Source organism: Anabrus simplex, chromosome 2 (genome assembly GCF_040414725.1).
Source record: "Anabrus simplex isolate iqAnaSimp1 chromosome 2, ASM4041472v1, whole genome shotgun sequence".
Taxonomy (NCBI): domain Eukaryota; kingdom Metazoa; phylum Arthropoda; class Insecta; order Orthoptera; family Tettigoniidae; genus Anabrus; species Anabrus simplex.
Genome location: NC_090266.1, coordinates 182,082,606 through 182,103,890, shown reverse-complemented (window position 1 = coordinate 182,103,890; position 21,285 = coordinate 182,082,606). Strand labels below are relative to the sequence as shown.

The 21,285-nt window shown below is 37.3% G+C and overlaps 1 protein-coding gene across 2 annotated transcripts in view; it reads right to left on the bottom strand.

The window, feature by feature from the left end:
* Positions 1-21,285, bottom strand: part of pug (pug C-1-tetrahydrofolate synthase, cytoplasmic) — a 629,281-nt gene that overhangs the window by 199,918 nt on the left and 408,078 nt on the right. For both annotated transcript variants that reach the window (XM_067140458.2, XM_067140459.2), the window contains exon 16: positions 10,051-10,154. In XM_067140458.2, coding sequence (XP_066996559.2) covers positions 10,051-10,154 — 104 coding nt within the window. The remainder of the gene's footprint in view (positions 1-10,050; positions 10,155-21,285) is intronic.

Sequence of the window (21,285 nt, the reverse complement as noted above, 5' to 3'; positions counted from 1 at the left end):
GTCTCCTGAAACGTACGTTTTAATAATTTAATATAATTCAATAAAGATGTCCATATGATGTATATTTTCCTATGCCATTTGATATAAACATTTACTTCATCAGGAAATAAAGTAATTATTTTGAGATGCATGGCAATATTTTATTTATCGTATTATATGTCATGTATTTGATAGTTGATGTTCTACCTGCTCAGCATGTGACGAAATTTAACGCATTTTCACATTTTAAAATCTATTGGAAGTGCCGTTACTTATCGAATCGGACTAAACCAGACTATTATTTGATGAAAGATTGAGAAGACGTTTTGCAGGCACGAGAAATCACAGGCTTGCTGTACTGCGACTGTGTACCTTACTCGCTATCGTTCATATCCCGTGACGTCATAGCGCTCCAGCCAATGGAAGCTTCAACCGCCGGAGTAGCCTACCTTTTATTCTAGTTACCTTGCCACTGAACTACAGGAATCATCAGTTCCAAAATAGGTTTGTGAGACGTTATTAAAGAATTTGGATTTCTTTGGCAAGTAATTTAAAATTCGTGTCACATTATTGAAACGAGTGTGCATCGCAGCGCAGCCTGTTGGTGCTTCTCGCTAATAAAGACTCACCCAGTTGGTGGCGCTCCTAGCGGCTGCCAGAATAAACTGCGACAATAAAGTAAATTATCGAGACGGACAAGTGAAAAGTGCTGTTGTTATTTGATGCTATGATGGAGTCAGCATCAGATGGAATGTTGTGTTTCTCGCTAAAAAGGATGGCAAGAAGAGAGAAATATTATCCTGGTTAAGGATTGCTTTTGGATTAAGGGTTGAACACCCTTCCTTGCATCGGCGCCAGCCGCGTTGTTTTTCTTCAGTATTTAATGTGGGATAAGTTTTATTTCCTATGCCAATTTAGGCCTAGTAGTGTTTTAATTTACATTATTCTGCTGTGTTTATTCTGGAACCTCTAACTAAATGTACTCATATGTATGGCTAAATTTGGTGTCAATTTTATTGTACTGTGAATTATATCTGATATTCAGTTGACCCAATTCAAAATCAGTGATATTCGCTAAAAATCAATATTTTCTTCTGCTAACATCATTATTAGTCAAGTTTAAATGCTATTTCCTTATTTAATCTTTGGTAGAGTTTATTTAAGGCCTATTAACATCCTTGTATAAGTGAGGTTAGGCCTAAAATGGATGATATTGTACAACCTCACATTTATTTCTTCTTATGTAACTGTAACCTCAAAATTATTACGGTACCTTGCTTTAGGCCTGTTTTTCGGTACGTTACATTTGGTCTTGGCTAATGTTCTCATTGTTGCCAGCTTCCTACGTTTATGTGATGATGAATTGGTTTTTTTTACACCTTCCCTTGTTTTTTGAAAACAATGAGTGACTTCAGTTCAGATGTTGTTGATTAAAAATGAAGACGTTTTCCGGATAACTATTTCTTGTGAACCTTAAGCTTGACTCCGTGTAGAATCCTAACTGATCGTCCAATTATTTTGTTTCATACTTAAATTATTTTCACCTGTAACCTTAAACCTTAAATGATGTGGAATTGTTGCCTTATTCTGAGATTACATTACTGGTCTCACTGAACAGAAATAATTTTGGGGTTCCAGATGTTATGTTCCATTTGAGAATAATCTATTTCTTCTAGAGATAATTTAAATGATGTTTTCTGATTGAGGTACCTCACTTAGGTTTTAATTTTGATTATCAGCGAACTTCATATCCCTAGTTGGTCATTTAAGCTCATTATTTTTCAATTATCAACAAAACCTTAGCATTTAAAGCTGTTCATCTAACTATATGTGTAATACTTGTTAAATTCAAATAGATTTATTAAAATTATTTATTTTAACTGCTGTTGCTCATTTTATGAGACATAGGTAAGAGAGCTGAAACCTTAATACTAGTTCCAGGCCTTGAAATAATCCACTACTGGAGTGAGCTTCATCCTTCCACAATAAATTATTGTCATTGGTGAGTATATTTGTTCTGTGACAGTTTGCAATTGGACATGCTGCTCATAGAAGTAATGGAAGTAGCATGATCATTTTTTCATAATCCCCTTGATGTTCTATTAAAATAATACCTTTTGCTACATTTTCTTCCTTTCTTTAACTGTTAATTTGTGGTGATAATATTTTAAGCCAGATGGCAATTTGCATCAGTAGTTCTGATGGCAGGACTACAAAACCTCACGTGCCGGAGCACGGCTGTCAATTTGATTAGGTTCACTTCTTAACCTCAAAATTAAATGTTTGATTTCTTTCAATAATTTTGTGAGCATTGGAGTGCACTCAGCATCAAATGTGCCTGTATATCTGGGCTATGTACCCTTTTGTTTAATGCCTGGCCGAGGCGGGAAAGGCGTGCTTGGTTCACCCAGAAGGCCGTGGTTTCGATTCCCTGTCAGGAAGTCGTAAAATTTAAGAAACAAGATTTTCACTTCTGGAGGTGCACATGACCCTGAGGTTCACTCAGTCCACATAAAAAATGAGTACCAGGTTAATTCCTGGGGGCAAAGGCGGCCGGGCGTAGAGCTAACCACTCTACCTCACCAGGTGCTGAGGTTACGGATGGTGGAAGCCTTTACCTTACACCACTCCAGGGGCCTTCACGGCCTGTACGGAGATGACTTTGCTTTGCTTTTTACCCTTTTGTTTATATCTATTTTTGAAGGTTATGTTTATTTCTAAATGAACTTAAAGAGTTTTATGTTTAATAAATTGTATTTTATGGAGCCTGATTGTTTTACTTCAGAAGTTTAAGTGTCACCAATTTACATTCCTCGGCAGGATTGTCCAGCACCTTCTACATCCTGTTGTCCGTCTGTTCGTACTACCTTTAGTGGTCCTCGTTCAGGGTATAATGTTTATCTTTCCTTGTTTGTTTTTATTTTGCGGTACAGATATTGTATCTAATTTGTAATTAACACTTCATTATATCTTCATTAAAGGCAAAGCTCTTTCACCAAGATCCTGTGCACTTCCAAATACTGGAGTCTCAAGCTTTTCTATTGTCTATTCCATAGTTATTTTCTTTTCAGTTATGGTTAACTTAGACTGACAATAATGACCTACTTCGGTACTGCCTGGAGATGCACTAACACCACTGAAACAAATGTATACGTAATTAAATGAAACTCAATGCATACACATTTACGTAAGAACAACAATCAACAAGTTTTTTTTTTTTCACAAGTTCCTCTTTCCTCTGACTGACACAGATAGGTCTTACAGTGATAATGGGATAGGAAAGGGTTAGAAGTGGGAAGGAAGCAGCCGTGACCTTAATTAAGGTACAGCCCTAGCATTTGCTTGGTGTGAACGCAAGCTCACAGCTGCGTGCCCATATCCGCATGGCCAATACGCTCGATAGTAAGTGTTTAAATAACTTTTTAAAACAGAATGGGGACCATCTAAACGGAACACAACAGACTACTACTATCAAAACACGTATCTGGAGCAACTTACTTCACTTGACAGGCGTGGACTAACTGGACTTAGCATCTGCAGGACCAGGTGTTCTCCCATGTGAAGGGATAGGGATGACCTTACACAGTTCATAAAATGGAAGAAGGGGAATACAGATGCTTCCGTGTGCATTAGAACAATCATGGGAGCTAGTTACAAAACGTTTCAAGGATACCTTATATTCAAAGAATTTAAAGTCACTTGCATCGCATAATAAATCATCTGATGGAAACCATTCATTTTGTGGTTAATAATGATTTAAGTACACAACTTTTGTTTTACTATTAGAAAACAAACATTAAATCAAATCAAATCAAAATCTCTTTATTTGCAAATGAGGTGTCTACCTCAGTGGCAAATGGTACACTAAAATACATTATTGTCAAGCACTAAATATTAAATTAACAAGAGAAGAAAATTTTTCCTATAATACAATATTATACAATTTACGCTAACAATGTTTTCTGTTAAACACACAGCTCATCCTTAATAAATTTATATTGTTTACAAAATTCTACTTATAATATCTCCTGTACTACTTACAAATATAGTCATCTGATATACAGTATGTGGAATTACTTCAAATTATACTGTACAACTGGTATAAGATTAAAATTTACATTGCATTTATTTACTTTTTCTTTTCTTTACCCATTCTGGAACCTAAGTAGCATAACGACCTGCTGCGTCTTAACCAGAGCCCCTTTTGCCACCACTTTTCAGAGTTTCTGAAGGGCCTTCACAGCTACCGTAGCGGTCCCAGGGCCCTCGAAGTCCCCACTGTACTTCACCCCTACAGGCAGTCCCCTACTTTGGCAGTCCAAACTCCTTAGACCAGGGGATGGAATTAATTTATTCACACACATATTTTTATTTACAATAACCTGCACTGGTCGAATGCCCTCTAACACTTCATTTATTTTCTCTGTTGCTGTTTATTCTCTTCTTGAATATTTGTACAGATTTTGGAAAAGGATCAAACACTACCCCTGGTAAACTGTTCCACTCCTTCACACCCTTCCCAATGAATGAAAATTTACCCCAATCGCTTCTGCTAAAATTCCTTCTAATTTTATATTTGTGGTCAGTCCTGCCGATATAATTATTTTCCAACAGAAGCCTCTCACGGATATCTCCCCATGCTTCTTCTCCTGTATAGGCTCTATATAATCCTATAAGTCTAGTTTTCTCCCTTCTCTTACTTAAAGTTTCCCACCCAAGTTCCTTTAACATTTGTGATACACTACTCTTTCTCCTGAAATCCCCTGTTACAAATCTTGCTGCTTTCCTCTGCACACTATCTATTTCTTTTATTAGGTATTCTTGGTGAGGATCCCAAACACTGTTTGCATATTCCAATAATGGACAAACCATACTCAAGTAACTTTTTTCTTTTAATTCTTTGTTGCATCCTTTAAGTAGCCTCATTATGACATGTAATGATCTGTATGCTTTCCCAACAATGTCATCAATATGACCCTTCCAGTGCAAATTACTTTCAAATCTCACACCTAAGTATTTGCACTTGCCATCTTTTGGGATAACTACCTCATCCAAAGTATATTCAAATTCAGTTTTAAGGCTCCTGTTTGTAAAAGTTGTAACAGTTGATTTGCCTCCATTAACCTACATATCATTTTCTTCAACCCATTGTTGGATACTTTCAAGGTCCCTTTGTAATTCTGAACAATCCTCAATGTTGTTTATTTCTCTATAAACAATTATGTCATCTGCATACAATCTTATTTTTGATGTTATATTGTTCCCTAAATCATTTGCGTATATTAAGAAAAGTAACGGACCGATTATACTACCCTGTGCAATTCCCTTCCAAACTTTCTCTTCCTGAGATACATTATTTCCTACTTTGACTTTCTGAACCCTTGAATTTAGAAATGCTTTTATCCAATGTGTAACCCTTACGTCCAATCCTATTCCCTCCAATTTCTTTAATAATATTCCATGTTCCACTCTATCAAAGGCTTTGGAAAGATCTATGGCTATGCAATCTAACTGACCTCCTGAATCCAACTGATCTGATATGTCCTGCTGAAATCCCACCAGTTGTGCCTCACAAGAAAATTTCTTTCTAAATCCATACTGGCTCCTCATGAACCAATTTTTATCATCACATATCCCTCTGATGTACTTCGATATTAAACTCTCCAGCATTTTACAAACTATACTGGTCAGGCTGATTGGTCTGTAGTTCTCTGGTTTCCTTTTATCACCCTTTCCTTTATAAATTGGTATTATTATAGATTCCTTCCATTCCTTTGGTATTACACTATTATTTATGACATAGTCAAAGAGAAATTTTAAATAAGGCACTATGTACCACCCCATTGTCTTTAATACCTCCCCAGTAATTTGATCACTTCCTGCTGCTTTTCCTTGCTGAAGCAGTTGGATTTCTCTGAAAATATCTTCGTTTGTGAATGAGAAGCTTCTTGTTTCCCTCTGTCTCTCTCCCTCTCTATCTTCTGTTTCGGTTTCCAACTCTTGACAATCATCTACTGAATCTCTAAATTCCCTACTAAATAGGTTTGCTTTCTCAGTATCTGTTAAATAGTGTTCACCCCCTTCTCCCACCATTGTAGGAATTTGGATTCCTTTTCCTTTTTGATTCCTGATATATGAATACAGCTTTTTCCATTTCCCTTTGTGGTCATTACCCTCTTGAAGTATGCCATTCATATAATTCTCTTTTGCTTCCTTTTTCACTCTATTCAGTTCCCTCATTAGCTGTTTTCTAGTTTCTCTACTCTCCCTACCCTCTTTGATTTTCCTGTTTACTATTCTACATTTTCTTTTTAATTTTCTTATTTCCCTTGTATAATAAACAGGATCTGAGGTCATTTTACCCTTCTTAACAGGTGCAAATCTCTTCTCTCCTTCCCAAATAATTCCTTTAAATTTAGACCAAAGTGTATCCACGTTACTCCCTTCACTTATCCAACAACTGAATTGTGATTTAAGGTAAGTCCCAAATTCATCAACTTTAGTTTTTCTGTACAATTTCTTGTCTTGTGTAACCCTCTTATTAAGCCTTTTTTGGTACGAGTCCTACATCCATTATTACAGCCTTATGGTCTCCTATTCCTTCAATTACCTCAGTTTTATCAACAATTTCCCATGGTTTAACCAAGAATACATCTAGTAAGTTATTGAGACGAGTCAGTTCTTGTACTACTTGTGTAAATCCTCCCTCCCAAATTAACTTATTTGCCAGTTTCTGTTCATGGGCTTCACTTGCAGCTCCTTTCCATTCAACTTCAGGCAAATTTAGATCTCCCCCAATTATTACCATATCATTATTATTGTTTTTACGAGTATAATCTATTATTTTTTCAAAGATTTCCATGTCTCTTTCCTCTCTTCCAGGCCTGTATGTTCCTATAATTCCCACCTCCTTCATATTATCACAAACTAATTTTATCCCTAATGTTTCATCCCTTTCATCGGTAAACCATTCATGTGAACAGTAAGTTTCCTTCACCAGAATAAACACACCCCCTCCCTTTTTATCTCCTCGGTCTCTACGATAGACTGTGTACCCTTCTGGAAATACTTCTCTATTACCCACCCCTTCTTTCAACCATGATTCCACTCCTATCACCACATCAGTCTCATAAGATTCCATCAATGTACCGAATTTTAATCGTTTATTTACTACACTTTGACAGTTTACCAAGAGCAATCTCAGACCCCCTTCCTCCCTAAAACTTGACTGTTGCAATTGGGTAACTTGAAATTCCTTACTATCCTGAGTTTCTTTTTCTAGTTGACTGAGCCAGCTTGAAGTACAGCTGGCTCTTTCTACTAGTTTTCCTGGTCAGTATTACAATTTGATGATTTTTTTTTTGTTTTACCCTAATGTATACTGCAGTTAAATTCACCACAGGTTTTTCACTATAACTGCTGCTGAAATGTCAATTGTGCTTAGACGGCTGCACCTGATGATGCTAGACCAAGAGTCAGTCCTCAGCAACAATTATAACTAGACAGCAGATTTTAAGCAAATGCCTATTTTTTCCTGACATATAAATGCGTCACATTTTAAATTTACATGTTTCATGAAAGTTTAGGTCTATATAAAACAGTTTTATAATGCCTAACAAGCCTATTTTGATGTTAGCACCTATTTTCCATTCTAAGTCTATGGTGCCAATTTTCCAGTTTGACTACTTTTTTCCTTTGTTAAATTTGAATTTCCCTTTTAAATTTGATATTTTATACTATTCATAATAATGGTCTACTCTACCATTATTTTTAAAGAACCTTTAATTTAAACGTCAACTATGATTCTTATGAGCCTGTACCATTAAACACTGCAAGGACAGATAGCAACCCTTCCTCCTTTCCACCTTTGGAAAGCCAAGCAATTAGTGACACAATGCAAACAACCCAATGTCTTTACCTTTATAAATATAACCTCCTAAAATCTTGGAATTTCATCCTTCACTAGAACAGCTGCACATCTGGCATGTGTGTACTGTTGGTCGTTAGAGCTCAATGTGTTCACTTGAAAAAACATAATGCCGAACATAAAATCATCTAAAGTATCATTAATCGGACATTGGATCCTTGAATTCCCTAATTACTTGACAGATTGGAAGATTATTTTTTGCCAAGTTTGCAACAAAGAGAAGAGTAAAACTTTTTTTTCTCAACTTCCACATGATAATTTGATGACAAAATTAGTCATGCTTAGTATAAACAATTCTGTAACCAAATAATAGTTAACAAATAATGACATAAATATTAAAATGTTAGCTTTTTCATGTGTCCAGTGAAAAAAGTACCATCCTAGATAACACGCGCAGGGTGCTGTACACAAAGAGAATGCAGAACAGAAATCTAAACTGAAGCAGACGCTCTTGATGCAGACAATCGAGACTTCATCCAGGAAAAAAGGATTTAGCTGATTTGTGTCATGCCACTGTAACAGCAAACATCCTGTTCAAAAATTTACAAAACTCCCATTTCAGAAATTTCTGGCAAAGTAATGACACCAATTAGTCCCTTCCGAGTCGACCCTTCGGATAACATATTTGCAATATACGTGTATGTATGTTTAGTCATCAGCCCGAAGGCTGGTTGGATCCTCAACAGCTCCGCCATCAGCTGTCATAGATGGCCTAGGCATCACTGAAGAGGCATACTAGGGAAATGAGGAGTGAAGTAGTTTCCCGTTGCTTACCTCACCCAGCCAAAAGTTGCTGTTACATATCAGTCTGCCAAGCCCACTGAAATGCATGCACCAACCAACCCTATGAGCAATAGTTTCACACCATTCATAGCAGGGACTGGCTGCAGAAGAAATGGCATTACTAGCATCGCTCATACCTCAGTCACTTTCATATTGTCAAAGTCAAGTATAAGACAGAGACCGATCAATGAAAGTAACAAAATTGCTCTAGCCTATACCAGAAGACAAAGTGCAATGTAAACACTAGGTTCCGCAACATACATACGAAGATGCTATTTCTAGGATAAAAACGGATTTTGTGTGTGCGGTTCTTGGTTGATGAAACAACGGATAACCTTGGGCGGTACGTTGCCAATTTAATTGTTGGAAAGCTTAATCCTGATACATCGTCCAGAGCTTATCTGATCTACATGAAACAGTAGAATAATACCAATCAAAATACAGTGGCTCATTTTGTGAACAGCGGACTCAAAGTTATGAATCCTGATGTACAACTTTTAATCCCGATGTAGGCAAAGTTTTAATAGCTGCGACAGATGCTATTTCGTATATGGCACCTGCCATGCATACACTTACGGTGTTTTTTTCTTTTCCCTTCTCTTGTCCACGTTACCTGCTTGGCTGATAGCCTAAATCAAGTAGAGGAAAAGACCAGACTCGAGTTTCCGAAGGTGAATAAAATAATCTCATCTGTGAAGAAAGTCTTCATAAAAGCTCCATTAACAGTACAGGTTTTTAGGGAGAAATTTCCAGATGTTCCTTTTCCTCCAGAATCAGTCTCACTCGATGGGGAACATGGCTGAGACCAGTAAACTACTACAGTGACCATTTCCTAGCAGTCAAAGAGCTTATGTCAACTTTTGAGGATGATTCAGTTTGTGTAACCAATGCTGAGAAAGTTCTGTATGACACTGGTATTGAAAATGACTTGGTGTACATCAGGGCTCATTTCACATTCATTGCAAATACTATTGCTGCTTATGAAAGTCACGGAAAACCTCTATATGAACAAATTCAGCTACGGAACACAACAGAGCAGAAACTATCTGAAGCACCTGGAGCTGCGGCTGAAAATGTTCATTCAGCTTCAGAAAAACATTGGTTTGAAGAGTTTGTTTATTGCCGCTAACATTTTTTTTTTTTTTTTTTTTTTTGCTAGTGGCTTTACGTCGCACTGACACAGATAGCTCTTATGGCGACCAGTCTCTATTTTCAAATTCTACAGTTTATATTTTGATGTTTATATACACTGAAGATTGCGTGTTCACTAGCAAGCATGAGCTACTTAATTCATAACTGAAATTATTATTTTACACAATATATGCTTGCTTTAGGCAAATGTTAGGTCAAATTTTACTTACGCAAAGGTATTGATGGCAACAATCACAGGCACATTAAAGTGTTTAGCATTGCTGATGTGTTTGCACAGATTAGGTAAACCTTTCTTCAGAAGTTCCACATTCTCCTATGAAAAGAGAAAAATAGTATCCAGATAACACAGAAATTAATAGCAATTCAGTATGACAACAACATAACGTGAATACCACAAGGAATGCAAAGATTAGTATATGAAAATATTGTATTAGACAATATCAACCATAACAAGAAGGAATATGCTCTAGTGGACCAAAAAAAAAGTTATAGGTTTTACATTATAGTAATTACTTTTACAGTTTCAGAGACATTGAGGTGACAAAATTTTGTCCCGAAGGAGTTCTGGCATGTGCTTGTAAATGTACTGACGTGATGAAGACATCTGAACACATTCGAATACACGAATCTGAGGAATTGAATCCAGCAACTTAGACTCGGAAGCCAGAGTAAGTGAGTGAGTAAATAAAATGTTAAAAAGTACTGTATCTTGCAATTGTTACCCACATCTAGTGTGCTCAATTGGTAACTACAGTAGAATAAAAAGTTTGACAGACACACAGCAACTAGAAGGAGGAGAGGAGCATTAAGTAAGTCATTAAGTCAGCCTTCTCCAGCTCCTCCTTACACAAGGTTGATAACTGCATAACTGTGGTTTAAAATAAAAGCATCAGTGAAGAGACAGCCAAATCAGTAACATCCAATCTTCTAATTTCAATCACTCAATAATTATGTAAGTTGCAACCCTTCTTTGGTTCTTCATTGTTTCATATCACGTTCACACTGTTGAGCCAAAACAATATAGCGATCTTTTTAATAATAATAATAATAATAATAATAATAATAATAATAATAATAATAATAATAATAATAATAATAATAATAATAATATTACATTTTTTTTTACATTCTACTAATTTTGACAGTTTTCAGATATACCCAGTACTGAGGTGCCAGAATTTTTTCCTGCAGGAGTTGTTTTATGTGTCAGTAAATCTACCAACATGAGGCTGAAGTATTTGAACACCTTCAAATACAAATGGACTGAGCCACTCAGCCCAGCAAACCATCTTCTTAATGCTTAAATTGATTCCTAATGTACTGCTGTTCTAGCAGAGATGAACTCTTAAGATTCTGTAATCTCTTCATTATAATGAAGCATGGCTGGTTGATTTAATAATAATTAGCTATTATATCTGTCGCTGAAGGGATAATCACTCTGAATGTGCATTTTTGTTGACACCTGATGTTTCTGAGGTTCTGAGGCATGTAGGTGGGCTTGCCTCCACCCATCAAGGGCTTGTTACGATATACTTGCTTTCTGGCTCTCTGGCCCCTTTGCAGTTCCATCCTTTCCCCCTCATCCCTTATTGTTGCTCTGGATTTCCTTCCCGTACAGAAACTAAATATCAGGTTAAGCAAAAAACGTTCAGAATATTAGGTTGCGTTCGGTGTATACAGTACGTAGCGAAGAGATGTTAACTCCAATCAATAAATGAAAAAAGGTTCCACCTAATCGATACTTTCTCTTTTTTATTTAGCCTTGGGCTATTTATAAAAACATCAATAATCACAGAACATGTTTCGATTGCTTAGCAATCATCATCAGCTGTTTTACATGTAGCTTAGGTAAAAATAGCATAAAATTGATATCATGATTTACAATAAAACATTAAAAACAGGTGTTAGTAGATGTTGTATAGGTATAGGTGTAAAACAGCTGATGATGATTCCTAAGCAATCGAAACATGTTCTATGATTATTAATGTTTTTATAAATAGCCCAAGGCTCAATAAAAAAGAGAAAGTATCGATTAGGTGGAACCTTTTTTCATTTATTGACTGGATTACTTTATCGATACGGACATGAAGTGGATAGTCTGTAATGAGATGTTAACTGGCGAGAACATCCGACCCAAAATCGGAAGATTGTGGATTCAGATCCCAATGGTATCCGGTTGGCCATTTTTTTCCTGACTTAGCATCTTTTCAGTACATACTAAGCTCACCGGACAAAAAATTAATCACTCTAGTGCGCATGCACAGATGGATCGTTAAGTCTGTACAGATAGCTCAGTGAACGAGTCCAGTGCTCACCCGCATGCGCATTGCCTCTATGCGAGCATAAGGCAGAAGCGATCAATGAGACATTGGGTGATATGACTAAACCGGAGACGTATATCTTGTCTCATAAATATTAAGACATGTCTCAAATGTACATGAATAAAAAAGTGATGTCTCAATAGTGACCTTTGCTGCTTGAGACAAAGTTCGTTAGCGGATTCTCTCGGAGACACATCTAGAAATGTATATGAATAAACTGGAGCTTAGTCTCTCTGAATGGAGACTGATCTCAGAATTTCTTGAGACTGCCCAGAAGGTGACTCAAGGCGATATAATCAGGCTGAAAACGTGATGGCGGAGTTTATGATGGTTTTACAATGGAGAAGAAAAATTTATAAAGCACGAAGAGATTCTCTTGAATATGATTATAAAGATTTCTACCATTTCTGGAAAGGAAATGTGGAATGGTTAGCACAACATTTTCTGGAGCCAATACCCGAGACATTCATATAACAAAATGATAAAGATGATGACGATGATAGCCATTAGCGATAGGATTTACATGTATCATAAAGTCTAAAATGTTCAAAATCAAACCAGAAATATGCAAAACCGTGCAACATACAATTCTGAAAATTTTCTTAGTAATTATTAAATTAATTGAATTATTTTTAATCTATTTCACATCTGTGATTTTTTTCTGTATGTTGACATTTTTCTATTCACAAAATGTGACTAACATTTTATTATCATTATAGACTGTTATGCCTTTCAGCGTTCAGTCTGCAAGCCTCTGTGAATTTACTAAACGCCGCCACAATCCTCGATTTGCAACTAGTGTTGTGGCCTCATAAAATTAATAAAATTAATTCACAATCATGGAAAAGGCCAAAAGAAAACATAGCTATGTTTAAGATACGACTTACAATTATTCAAGGCTTTCATTATTCACTTTGTTCTGCCCCTTAGCTGAATGGTCAGCTTAGTACTCTTCGGTTCAGGGGGCCCCCAGGTTCGATTTGCGGTCGGGTCAGAGATTTTAACCTTAAATCCTCAACATTCCTGCAACTCTCACACAACACTATCCTCCACTACAATAACAAAGCAGATGACACCCATCCTCATCGGAGGGTCTGCATTACAAGGGTTGTACCAGGCTAGAAATAGCCACACGAAATTGTTACCTACTACTACTACTACTATTATTATTATTATTATTATTATTATTATTATTATTATTGTTATTATTATTGTTCACATTTTGATATCTGGAAGGATATTTTTTCAAGTCTGAAAATTATCGCTCTCTATCAAATGTTGGCCAAATGGTACTGAACGAATGTGTGAGTATCTTTGATCCTGGTGTAAGCTATCCTATTTATGTTTACTTCAAGTGCAGTAAAATTCCCTGCCCATGCCTTTTTCGATTGCACTGTTTCTAAGTTTATTTAAAAGTTTCAACCAGCGGCTTGTGCCCTTGAGAGAAATATGCTGTAACTGGTTTCACAACATTTAACAGATTCGCATAATGACATTATTCGGCCAATGATTTGCTGCCTCTATTACTGCTGCTCTTTCTCAACAATCGCACCAAAATCTCACTTGTGCCGAATACAAGGGAAGCATTTGGTTTGGATCAGACAGAGTTCGATGAAACTTCAATGAACTGTCAATCCACCCGTCTTACATTTATTGCCGATATTCACTTTGTCATAAAATCAACGACATTGTTAGAATTAATTGCTAAAGAACAGCTGGGTGGTTTGCAGCTGTATTGACCTCGCGTATGCATAGAAATGCACTGATAGTTCTATTTTAAAGTTACATTAAACAGTGTGCTTTAGAGTGAAAATTAGATTTTGACAACATAAACAGAATGTCTTGCTCATCAAACCCATTTTACTAACATGCACAGTATATGAATATTTCAAAATATTAGGCTTTTAATACTTCTTTGTCATTTACAATTGAAGCTAAAATATGTAATATGAAATCCCCGTCATTTATATATAAACTTGCATGCTATAAATAACCTTAAACTTTCAGATTCTTGTTGAGAGTCATTCATTTTGTCACACTGTGGGTAACCTATATAGCAACGTCAATCATGCAGCAATGTTCCGATGTCTTAATTGATCATTCTACCATGTTCCATTGAAATCGCTGCCGTTAACACACCACTTTCCTTTTAAAACTGTCAATAAATACCGGTACGAAAATATTATTTCACGGCAGAACCGTTATCACCATTGAGTTCCGGATGTCTTAGCTCATAATGTTACTAAGTTTCATCGCAATTTGTAAAGTCCAAATCAAACAACTCCCCTGTTAGTGATATTCGTTTATGAATATGGATAGCATTTTGTATTATTTCTAGGTTTTGAAAGTTTGAAATTTAGACAGTTTATGCAACAGTATATAGGTATTGGTTGTATATTATATACTAGGTGAGTTTGCCGTGCGGTTAGGGGCGCGTGGCTGTGAGCTTACATCCGGGAGGTAGTGGGTTCAAGCCCCACTGTTGACAACCCTGAATATCATTTTACGTGGTTTCCCAATTTCACACCAGGCAAATGCTGGGACTGTACCTTAATTAATGCCACGGTCGCTTCCATCCCACTTCTAGACCTATCCCATCGTTGCCATAAGACCTATCTGTGTCGGTGCGACTTAAAACAAATTGTAGAAAAAATACAGGTATGATCAATAAACTCTTCATATTCGTGAAGAATGAAGTACGAAGCGTGTTTAAAAAGTGTTTGAGTGACTTTCAATGACCGCAGAAAATTATGCATTTGAATGTGGATCCTAAATGTGATGATAAATACAATGTAACTTCTTACACAATATCTTGAAGGAAACTTACAAGAAAAGAAACCTTAAATCAGCAGTTCCCAAGCTGGGGTGCAAGTATACCAAGTGTACGAGCCACTACGTTTACGTAAGCCTAGAAAGAACTGAAATAATAACTGTAGTGATTATTGAATATTGATTAATACGAAAGGTACAGTTTGCAGAATAGGCTCCCAAGTGAAACACAACTGAAGAAGAAAAGGCTGTCAAGAACTATTCTAAATGAAAAAAATATCAGCGGGTGTTCCATTTCGGTCGTACTTCTTTGTTCTGCTCTTTTCTCCCTTTCATGTAAAAGATTTTCCATTTGCACTTGTAAAATCCGTTTTTGCACTGAAATGAGTTGTTCTGTTTTTTCGAGAACACACTGTCGCTTTTCAATCTTTTTTGCTTGTAAATCTAACACTTTCATCTGTTCCAACAAAACCCCTCTTTGTAGCTCTCGTCAGCTGACAGACACCAGAGCCAGTGTGCGAGACTCATCTCAAGTGGATGGAGACAAGTCTCGTTAGCGAGAAACAAACTTTATTCATATACATGACGAGTTCTGTCTCGCAAGTGACTTCCGTTTCAATCCTCTTTCGAGACTTGTCTCCGAGTTACATCTCATTTTTATTCATATCACCCACTGATGCTTCAAGCGGACAGTGTACATCAATATGGATAGATCTAAGGATGTGGCAGAGTGGCAAAAATGGGCAATCGTGTTTGGTCGTGCCCCTGGCCATACGGTGCATGAAGTTGATGGATTTGTAGGTGTTTTGCAGTGGACTGTTCAATGTAGTTAAAAACAGTGGTGTACTACACATGGCCACAAAACAAGACTTCAGAATTGTGGTCAGAAAAAGATCCTGACTGAAAGAGACCAAAGACGCACTTCATGGCATGTGAATCAAAATCGCTTCCAAACCCGACAGGAATTGCTGCAGTCAGTGAATGAAAATCCATCCCAACCTATTACCAAGAGAACACTGTCATGGGAACGGCATGCTATGAACATTTGCAGTCTGTCACCCCACAAGAGGCCATTGCTCACACAGGCACATAAAGCCACGCATCTTCAATATGCTAGAAACAATCCAAATGTGGACAAGTAGCTGACTGGTGGAACGTAATGTGATCTCTTCTTTTATTATTTTTTTACAACTTGCTTTATGTCGCACTGACGCAGATCGGTCTTATGGCGACGATGGGGCATAAAAAGGCTAGGAGTGAGAAGGAAGCGGCCGTGGCCTTAAGGTACTGCCCTAGCATTTGCTGGTGTGAAAATGGGAAACCACGGAAAACCATCTTCAGGGCTGCCGACAGTGGGGATCGAACCCACTATCTCCCGAATACTGGATACTGGCTGCACTTAAGCGACTGCAGCTATCAAGCTCGGTGTAATGTGAGCTGATGAATCACATTTTTGCCTGTATTCCAATGAAGCACGTCGTCAAGTGCACTGAAGGCCAAATGAAGCATTTCATCCTGGATGTGTGCAAGGTCAGGTTTACGCCGGAGGTGGGTCTGTGATATTTGGGAGTGCTTTTCATATCATGCATTGGACCCAGTCACTGAGGTGACCACTAACATGAACCAGCACGTTCGTTTAAACATTCTGGATGATCAGATGTTACCTTTCAGTCAACATATGCACGACGAGTACGCTACTGACACCCCGATTTTTGAAGATGACAACAGCTCATTAGGCTGGGCGCATATGTAACTGGTTTTATGAACACTCACCCACCCCATTACATATCGAAAGGCCTGCAAAATCACTTACTTGAAACCCTTTGAAAATCCGTAGGGCATGTTGGAACAGCACGTAAAATACTGACATCAGCATCCCAGCAATTTGGTGGAATTGTGTGATCAAATCCTCACCTAGTGGCTTAACCTGGATTTGACCTACCTGCACAAACTTGTGGACTCATTTCCTAACCAAATCCAGGCGGTTATCAAATCCAGACGCGGTGTTACACGGCATTAAATGATGCTTGTAATGATTTCTCCAGTGGTGACTGTCCGGTGAGCTTATATGTACCGAAAACGACCAAAAATGTTGGAAAATTTATTCAGAGTACAATGCGGTCATGAGAATTCAAGGTTGGCCGGGTTCCTCACGTTGCTCCAGGACATTAATATACATGAATATTGAACCCATGACCTTTGTGTCACAAGGAACCAGAGCCCTAAACTCATTACATGAGGTCTCATATAAATTACAAGTCATGAGCTCTAGCTACGTTCTTTTATCTCTGACCAGAAATGGCATGTGGAGGAATAGGTGGTGATTCTCATTCTCACGCTAAAGAAATTATGTCACCCGCACGTGTACAATGGGCAGGGATATGTTGGACTATTTGTTCTAATAAAAAGTACATTTTAAGAAGAGTTGGTGATGAAACTGCCATAGTAAATGTAAGGAAATTGTGAGTGAAACAATTTGGTCATTTATGGTAAAGATTTTAGACTACTCAATAGCTCCAGAAGGAAATTTGTCAAAAGACATGCCTGTTTGTTCAAACTCTGTTACATCGACCAAATATAGTGCCTATCTTTTGAGGTAATTTAACAATTCAGTTGGTTAAGAGAAATCCTTAAATGCTTATTATCAACACCGCTACTAAACTAAACAATGCGTGTTACGTCGTGATCTGCCATCAGTACATTTTTATGGGGTAGAAAAAGTGTCTGTAAAATTTTGGCATTAAATGCAGAATGCATTGAGAGTGGGAGTAAATGTTATAAAAGAATGGGGCGCCATTTTGCAATCCCACATTGTGTTCAGAGAATCTGAAGCAACTGCACGCTACTCAGAAGAACAGTAAAAACAGGTTGTATAGACAAAGTCCCCACATGAGGGTAGTTTGGCCAAAGGTAGCTATATTAATATCATCTCCAAGTGAAGAAACATTGTAAGTCAAGTTAACGGTATTCCGATGTGGAACCATCATGTAAATTCATATCAAGGCAACAGACAGTCATTGCATTGCCGAAGTCCTGCAATTGAATTAACCCATATTAGTTACCTAACTTCATTTGCCTGTGCGGATCGGTGTTTTGACGATCGTGTTTGGTTCACGAGGAAGAGAATGTGTGAAGGGCATTATTTTAATGTCATTATTTTCAGGTGAATGAAAAGACAGAGAAAGGAAAATATGTTTTGTAAAGCCACAACCTGTCGAGATTGCTAAATAAAGAATGAAGAGAGGCTGGTGAGCCTGTACTGATGGGAGAGAGTGTATGACTACAGGTATGTGAATTACCACATTTATAAAGTGCTTTTATTTATTTCATGATGTCACAATTTTTGTGTGTGTGTATCTGTGACACATTTTCGTCACCCTTTTGTTTCGTGATAATGTCAGAGGAATATGACAAAAGGTCATTTTTTATGTTTCTTGGATAATCGGAAAGGCCGCGAAACTAGCATGTGAAGTGTTGTATAGTAGTAGATTTGATGGTTGAGAAAAGAATATAATGTCTAAAGCAAAATATCATTTCTGTATGTTTATTTTCTATATTTGTGGTTTTCCAAAGTTAAGACATTAATTTAATCATAAAATTCTGTTCAGTATAAGGATGAAATTCATGTAAGCTTAATCCGTAGTTACTAATTTAGAGCTGGCGTAGAAGGCACCTTTGTGTTCGGCAACGTAAAATTTTGTCAAGGGAAGTTACGAGGTGAGATGATACTTTTTTTACAGGGGATTGCATTTCCAAAGTCTGTTGGAATCTGTGTAGAACTGATGAGAGGAAAATAATGGTAACATTTTTTGTAAGTCAAGTTGTGAGTTAGGATTCCACGTGAAACCGTAGGACCTTGATGGATATGAATATTTGAGTGACGTCTTAAATGAAATCTCTTTGCATAATCTATGTAGGTCAAGAATTATGCTTCATGTGAATTGCCAGCAAGGCAAGTTTCTTTTATTTGACAACAGTCAAAATAACATGTGTTTTGTCTAGAAACATCGCGGGAAAGTTCGTGTCCGTCACTCCAGCCAGCTGTTCGGTGGTCGAGCCAGTTTACTGCTAGACAGAAACTAACTGTAACTGAAATTTGTCATTTACTGTATAGTAAAATATTTGGAATTAGATTTCATTACTTAGAATTGACTTGTTTTAGTTGAAACTTGAATTCATTTTTGAAGTGATGGAAATTAGACGATCGTATGATAGGTTGGAAGTAACCATTTTCAGGGATGTCAAAATTTGAGAATTGGTAGTGAAGTCTGATATTATTTGAGGGTTGTACAAAGATTTATTTGAATGTCACGAAGCAATGTGATATGGATTGTTTATTTTGCGTAGTAGATACATTTGCGCAGATTGTAGGATTTAATATTAGGATTATCCAAGCTAGTTTCTTAATAATTGTTGGTGTTATAAGGTAAGCTTGTTGAGTGACATCATGAAATAAATAATTAATAGTACTGGTGATTATGACAATTTATCCCGTTTTCAGCGGCGATGAAGAAAAGTATGAGCATAAAACAATCTGTTAATTAAATAATTAGGGATTTTAAAGAAAACATTCGTCTGGGGCAGATAAAAATTGTTGTTAATTAGGACTATGAGATTACTTAATAATTTATTTAATTCAGTGAAATCGTATTTTGAGAATAAGCTTAAAACCAAGTGACCAACTTGAAAATGTATTCTGGAAATCTTAGTTTTCTTTGCTGGAAAATCTCAACTTTCTTTCTTTTTTTTTGCTAGTGGCTTTACGTCGCACCAACACAGATATGGCGACAAAGGGATAGGAAAGGCCTAGGAGTTGGAAGGAAGCGGCCGTGGCCTTAATTGCCTGGTCTGAAAATAGGAAACTGCGGAAAACCATCTTCAGGACTGCCGACAGTGGGATTCGAACCCACTATCTCTTGGATGCAAGCTCACAGCCGCACACTCCTAACCGCACGGCCAACTCGCCCGGTAATCTCAAATTATTAACGTAACGATTAAGGGGACATGTCCGATGGCAAAGCAATTTTACTGCCACCACAAGTGTTGTGAGAGTTTGTTGTTATCATTTTTGATTTTGATTTGTGGAGCATCAGATGTGCTGGGGATTTATTAATGTGGAAACCTTGGTCATCAACTATTGTAACTTAATCGTGTCCAGCCATCAGCTTAGAATTTTGGATGGTCATGGGACGGCCATCTGCCGTTACAGCATCATTTTTCTTGTGGTCATCATCCACAATGACTTTAACGTAAACCACAAAGTTAGATGTCGGTCTATGACATAGTCGCAGGTCACATCGATTTAATTAAGGGTCCACGCCGTACAACCACTGTGTGGCACATACCAATGTGACTGCCTTAATTATACCAAGAGTCTAGAGCTTGTGCTACAGGAGGTGGATCATCAAGAATCATTATGATGGTACATGCAGTCTCACATGGAAGCCGATCTTAGGGATCTCCAGACTTCCTTTATTTCACTCTTAAATTAAAACAGTGGTTTCTAGTAAGGATGCCCTCAGACAGTTAAGGTCTCCAAAGCTAGTATCTCTCATCATCATGATTACTGTTTTATTTAAATGGACAAGAACGAGTTCATTGTTCCAGTGTCATGAGTTTCTTCGACCTCATCGTCAATAACGAATAAATACAATTTCTTTTGACTCGACTCCTCTCATTTAGTAGATAGTTTAAATTACTGAAACCTGCTTCTTACCTAAACAAGTGATGAACACGTAGACAACGCTAGGGAAAGATCTCATGCCTATTTGCTAATAGGTAAGGAAGGCAGGTATCCTACAAAGGACCTTAAAGGGTTCAATATGTACATAGTTTTGAAGGCCAGGCTTCAAAGTGATGATTTCATATGAATGAGATTGCTGTCCCCTTTCTTAACCTCCATTACACAAACAAAATAACACCATCACCATAATAACTACACAAGGTAAAAAACAAAAATCACCTCACTATACTATGTGAATCTATCCACAACTTCACAATGTAGAGGCAATGAGCAGTGAATGCCATGTCGAATCAATGAGAGAATGACCAAGGAATGAACACTTAGCCTAGTGTTTCCCCTAGCAATACCCAGTTCTGTGCTCTATAACATATTAGCTCAAAATTACAAATATAAATCACCACACACACTGTACATTCTCCCAGAGAATGAACGAGCAAATGCAAACCATGTAGCATCTTCCACAGAAAATCAACTTGTCACAACCTCATAATGTATCCGTAACATACAGTAATGACTTGCAATGGCTTCATACAGTAATCAACTTGTCGCACATGCATACACGTATGTATAGGCTTGATCCACGTGGCTGTAGTGTCTCCAAAAGTCCACTG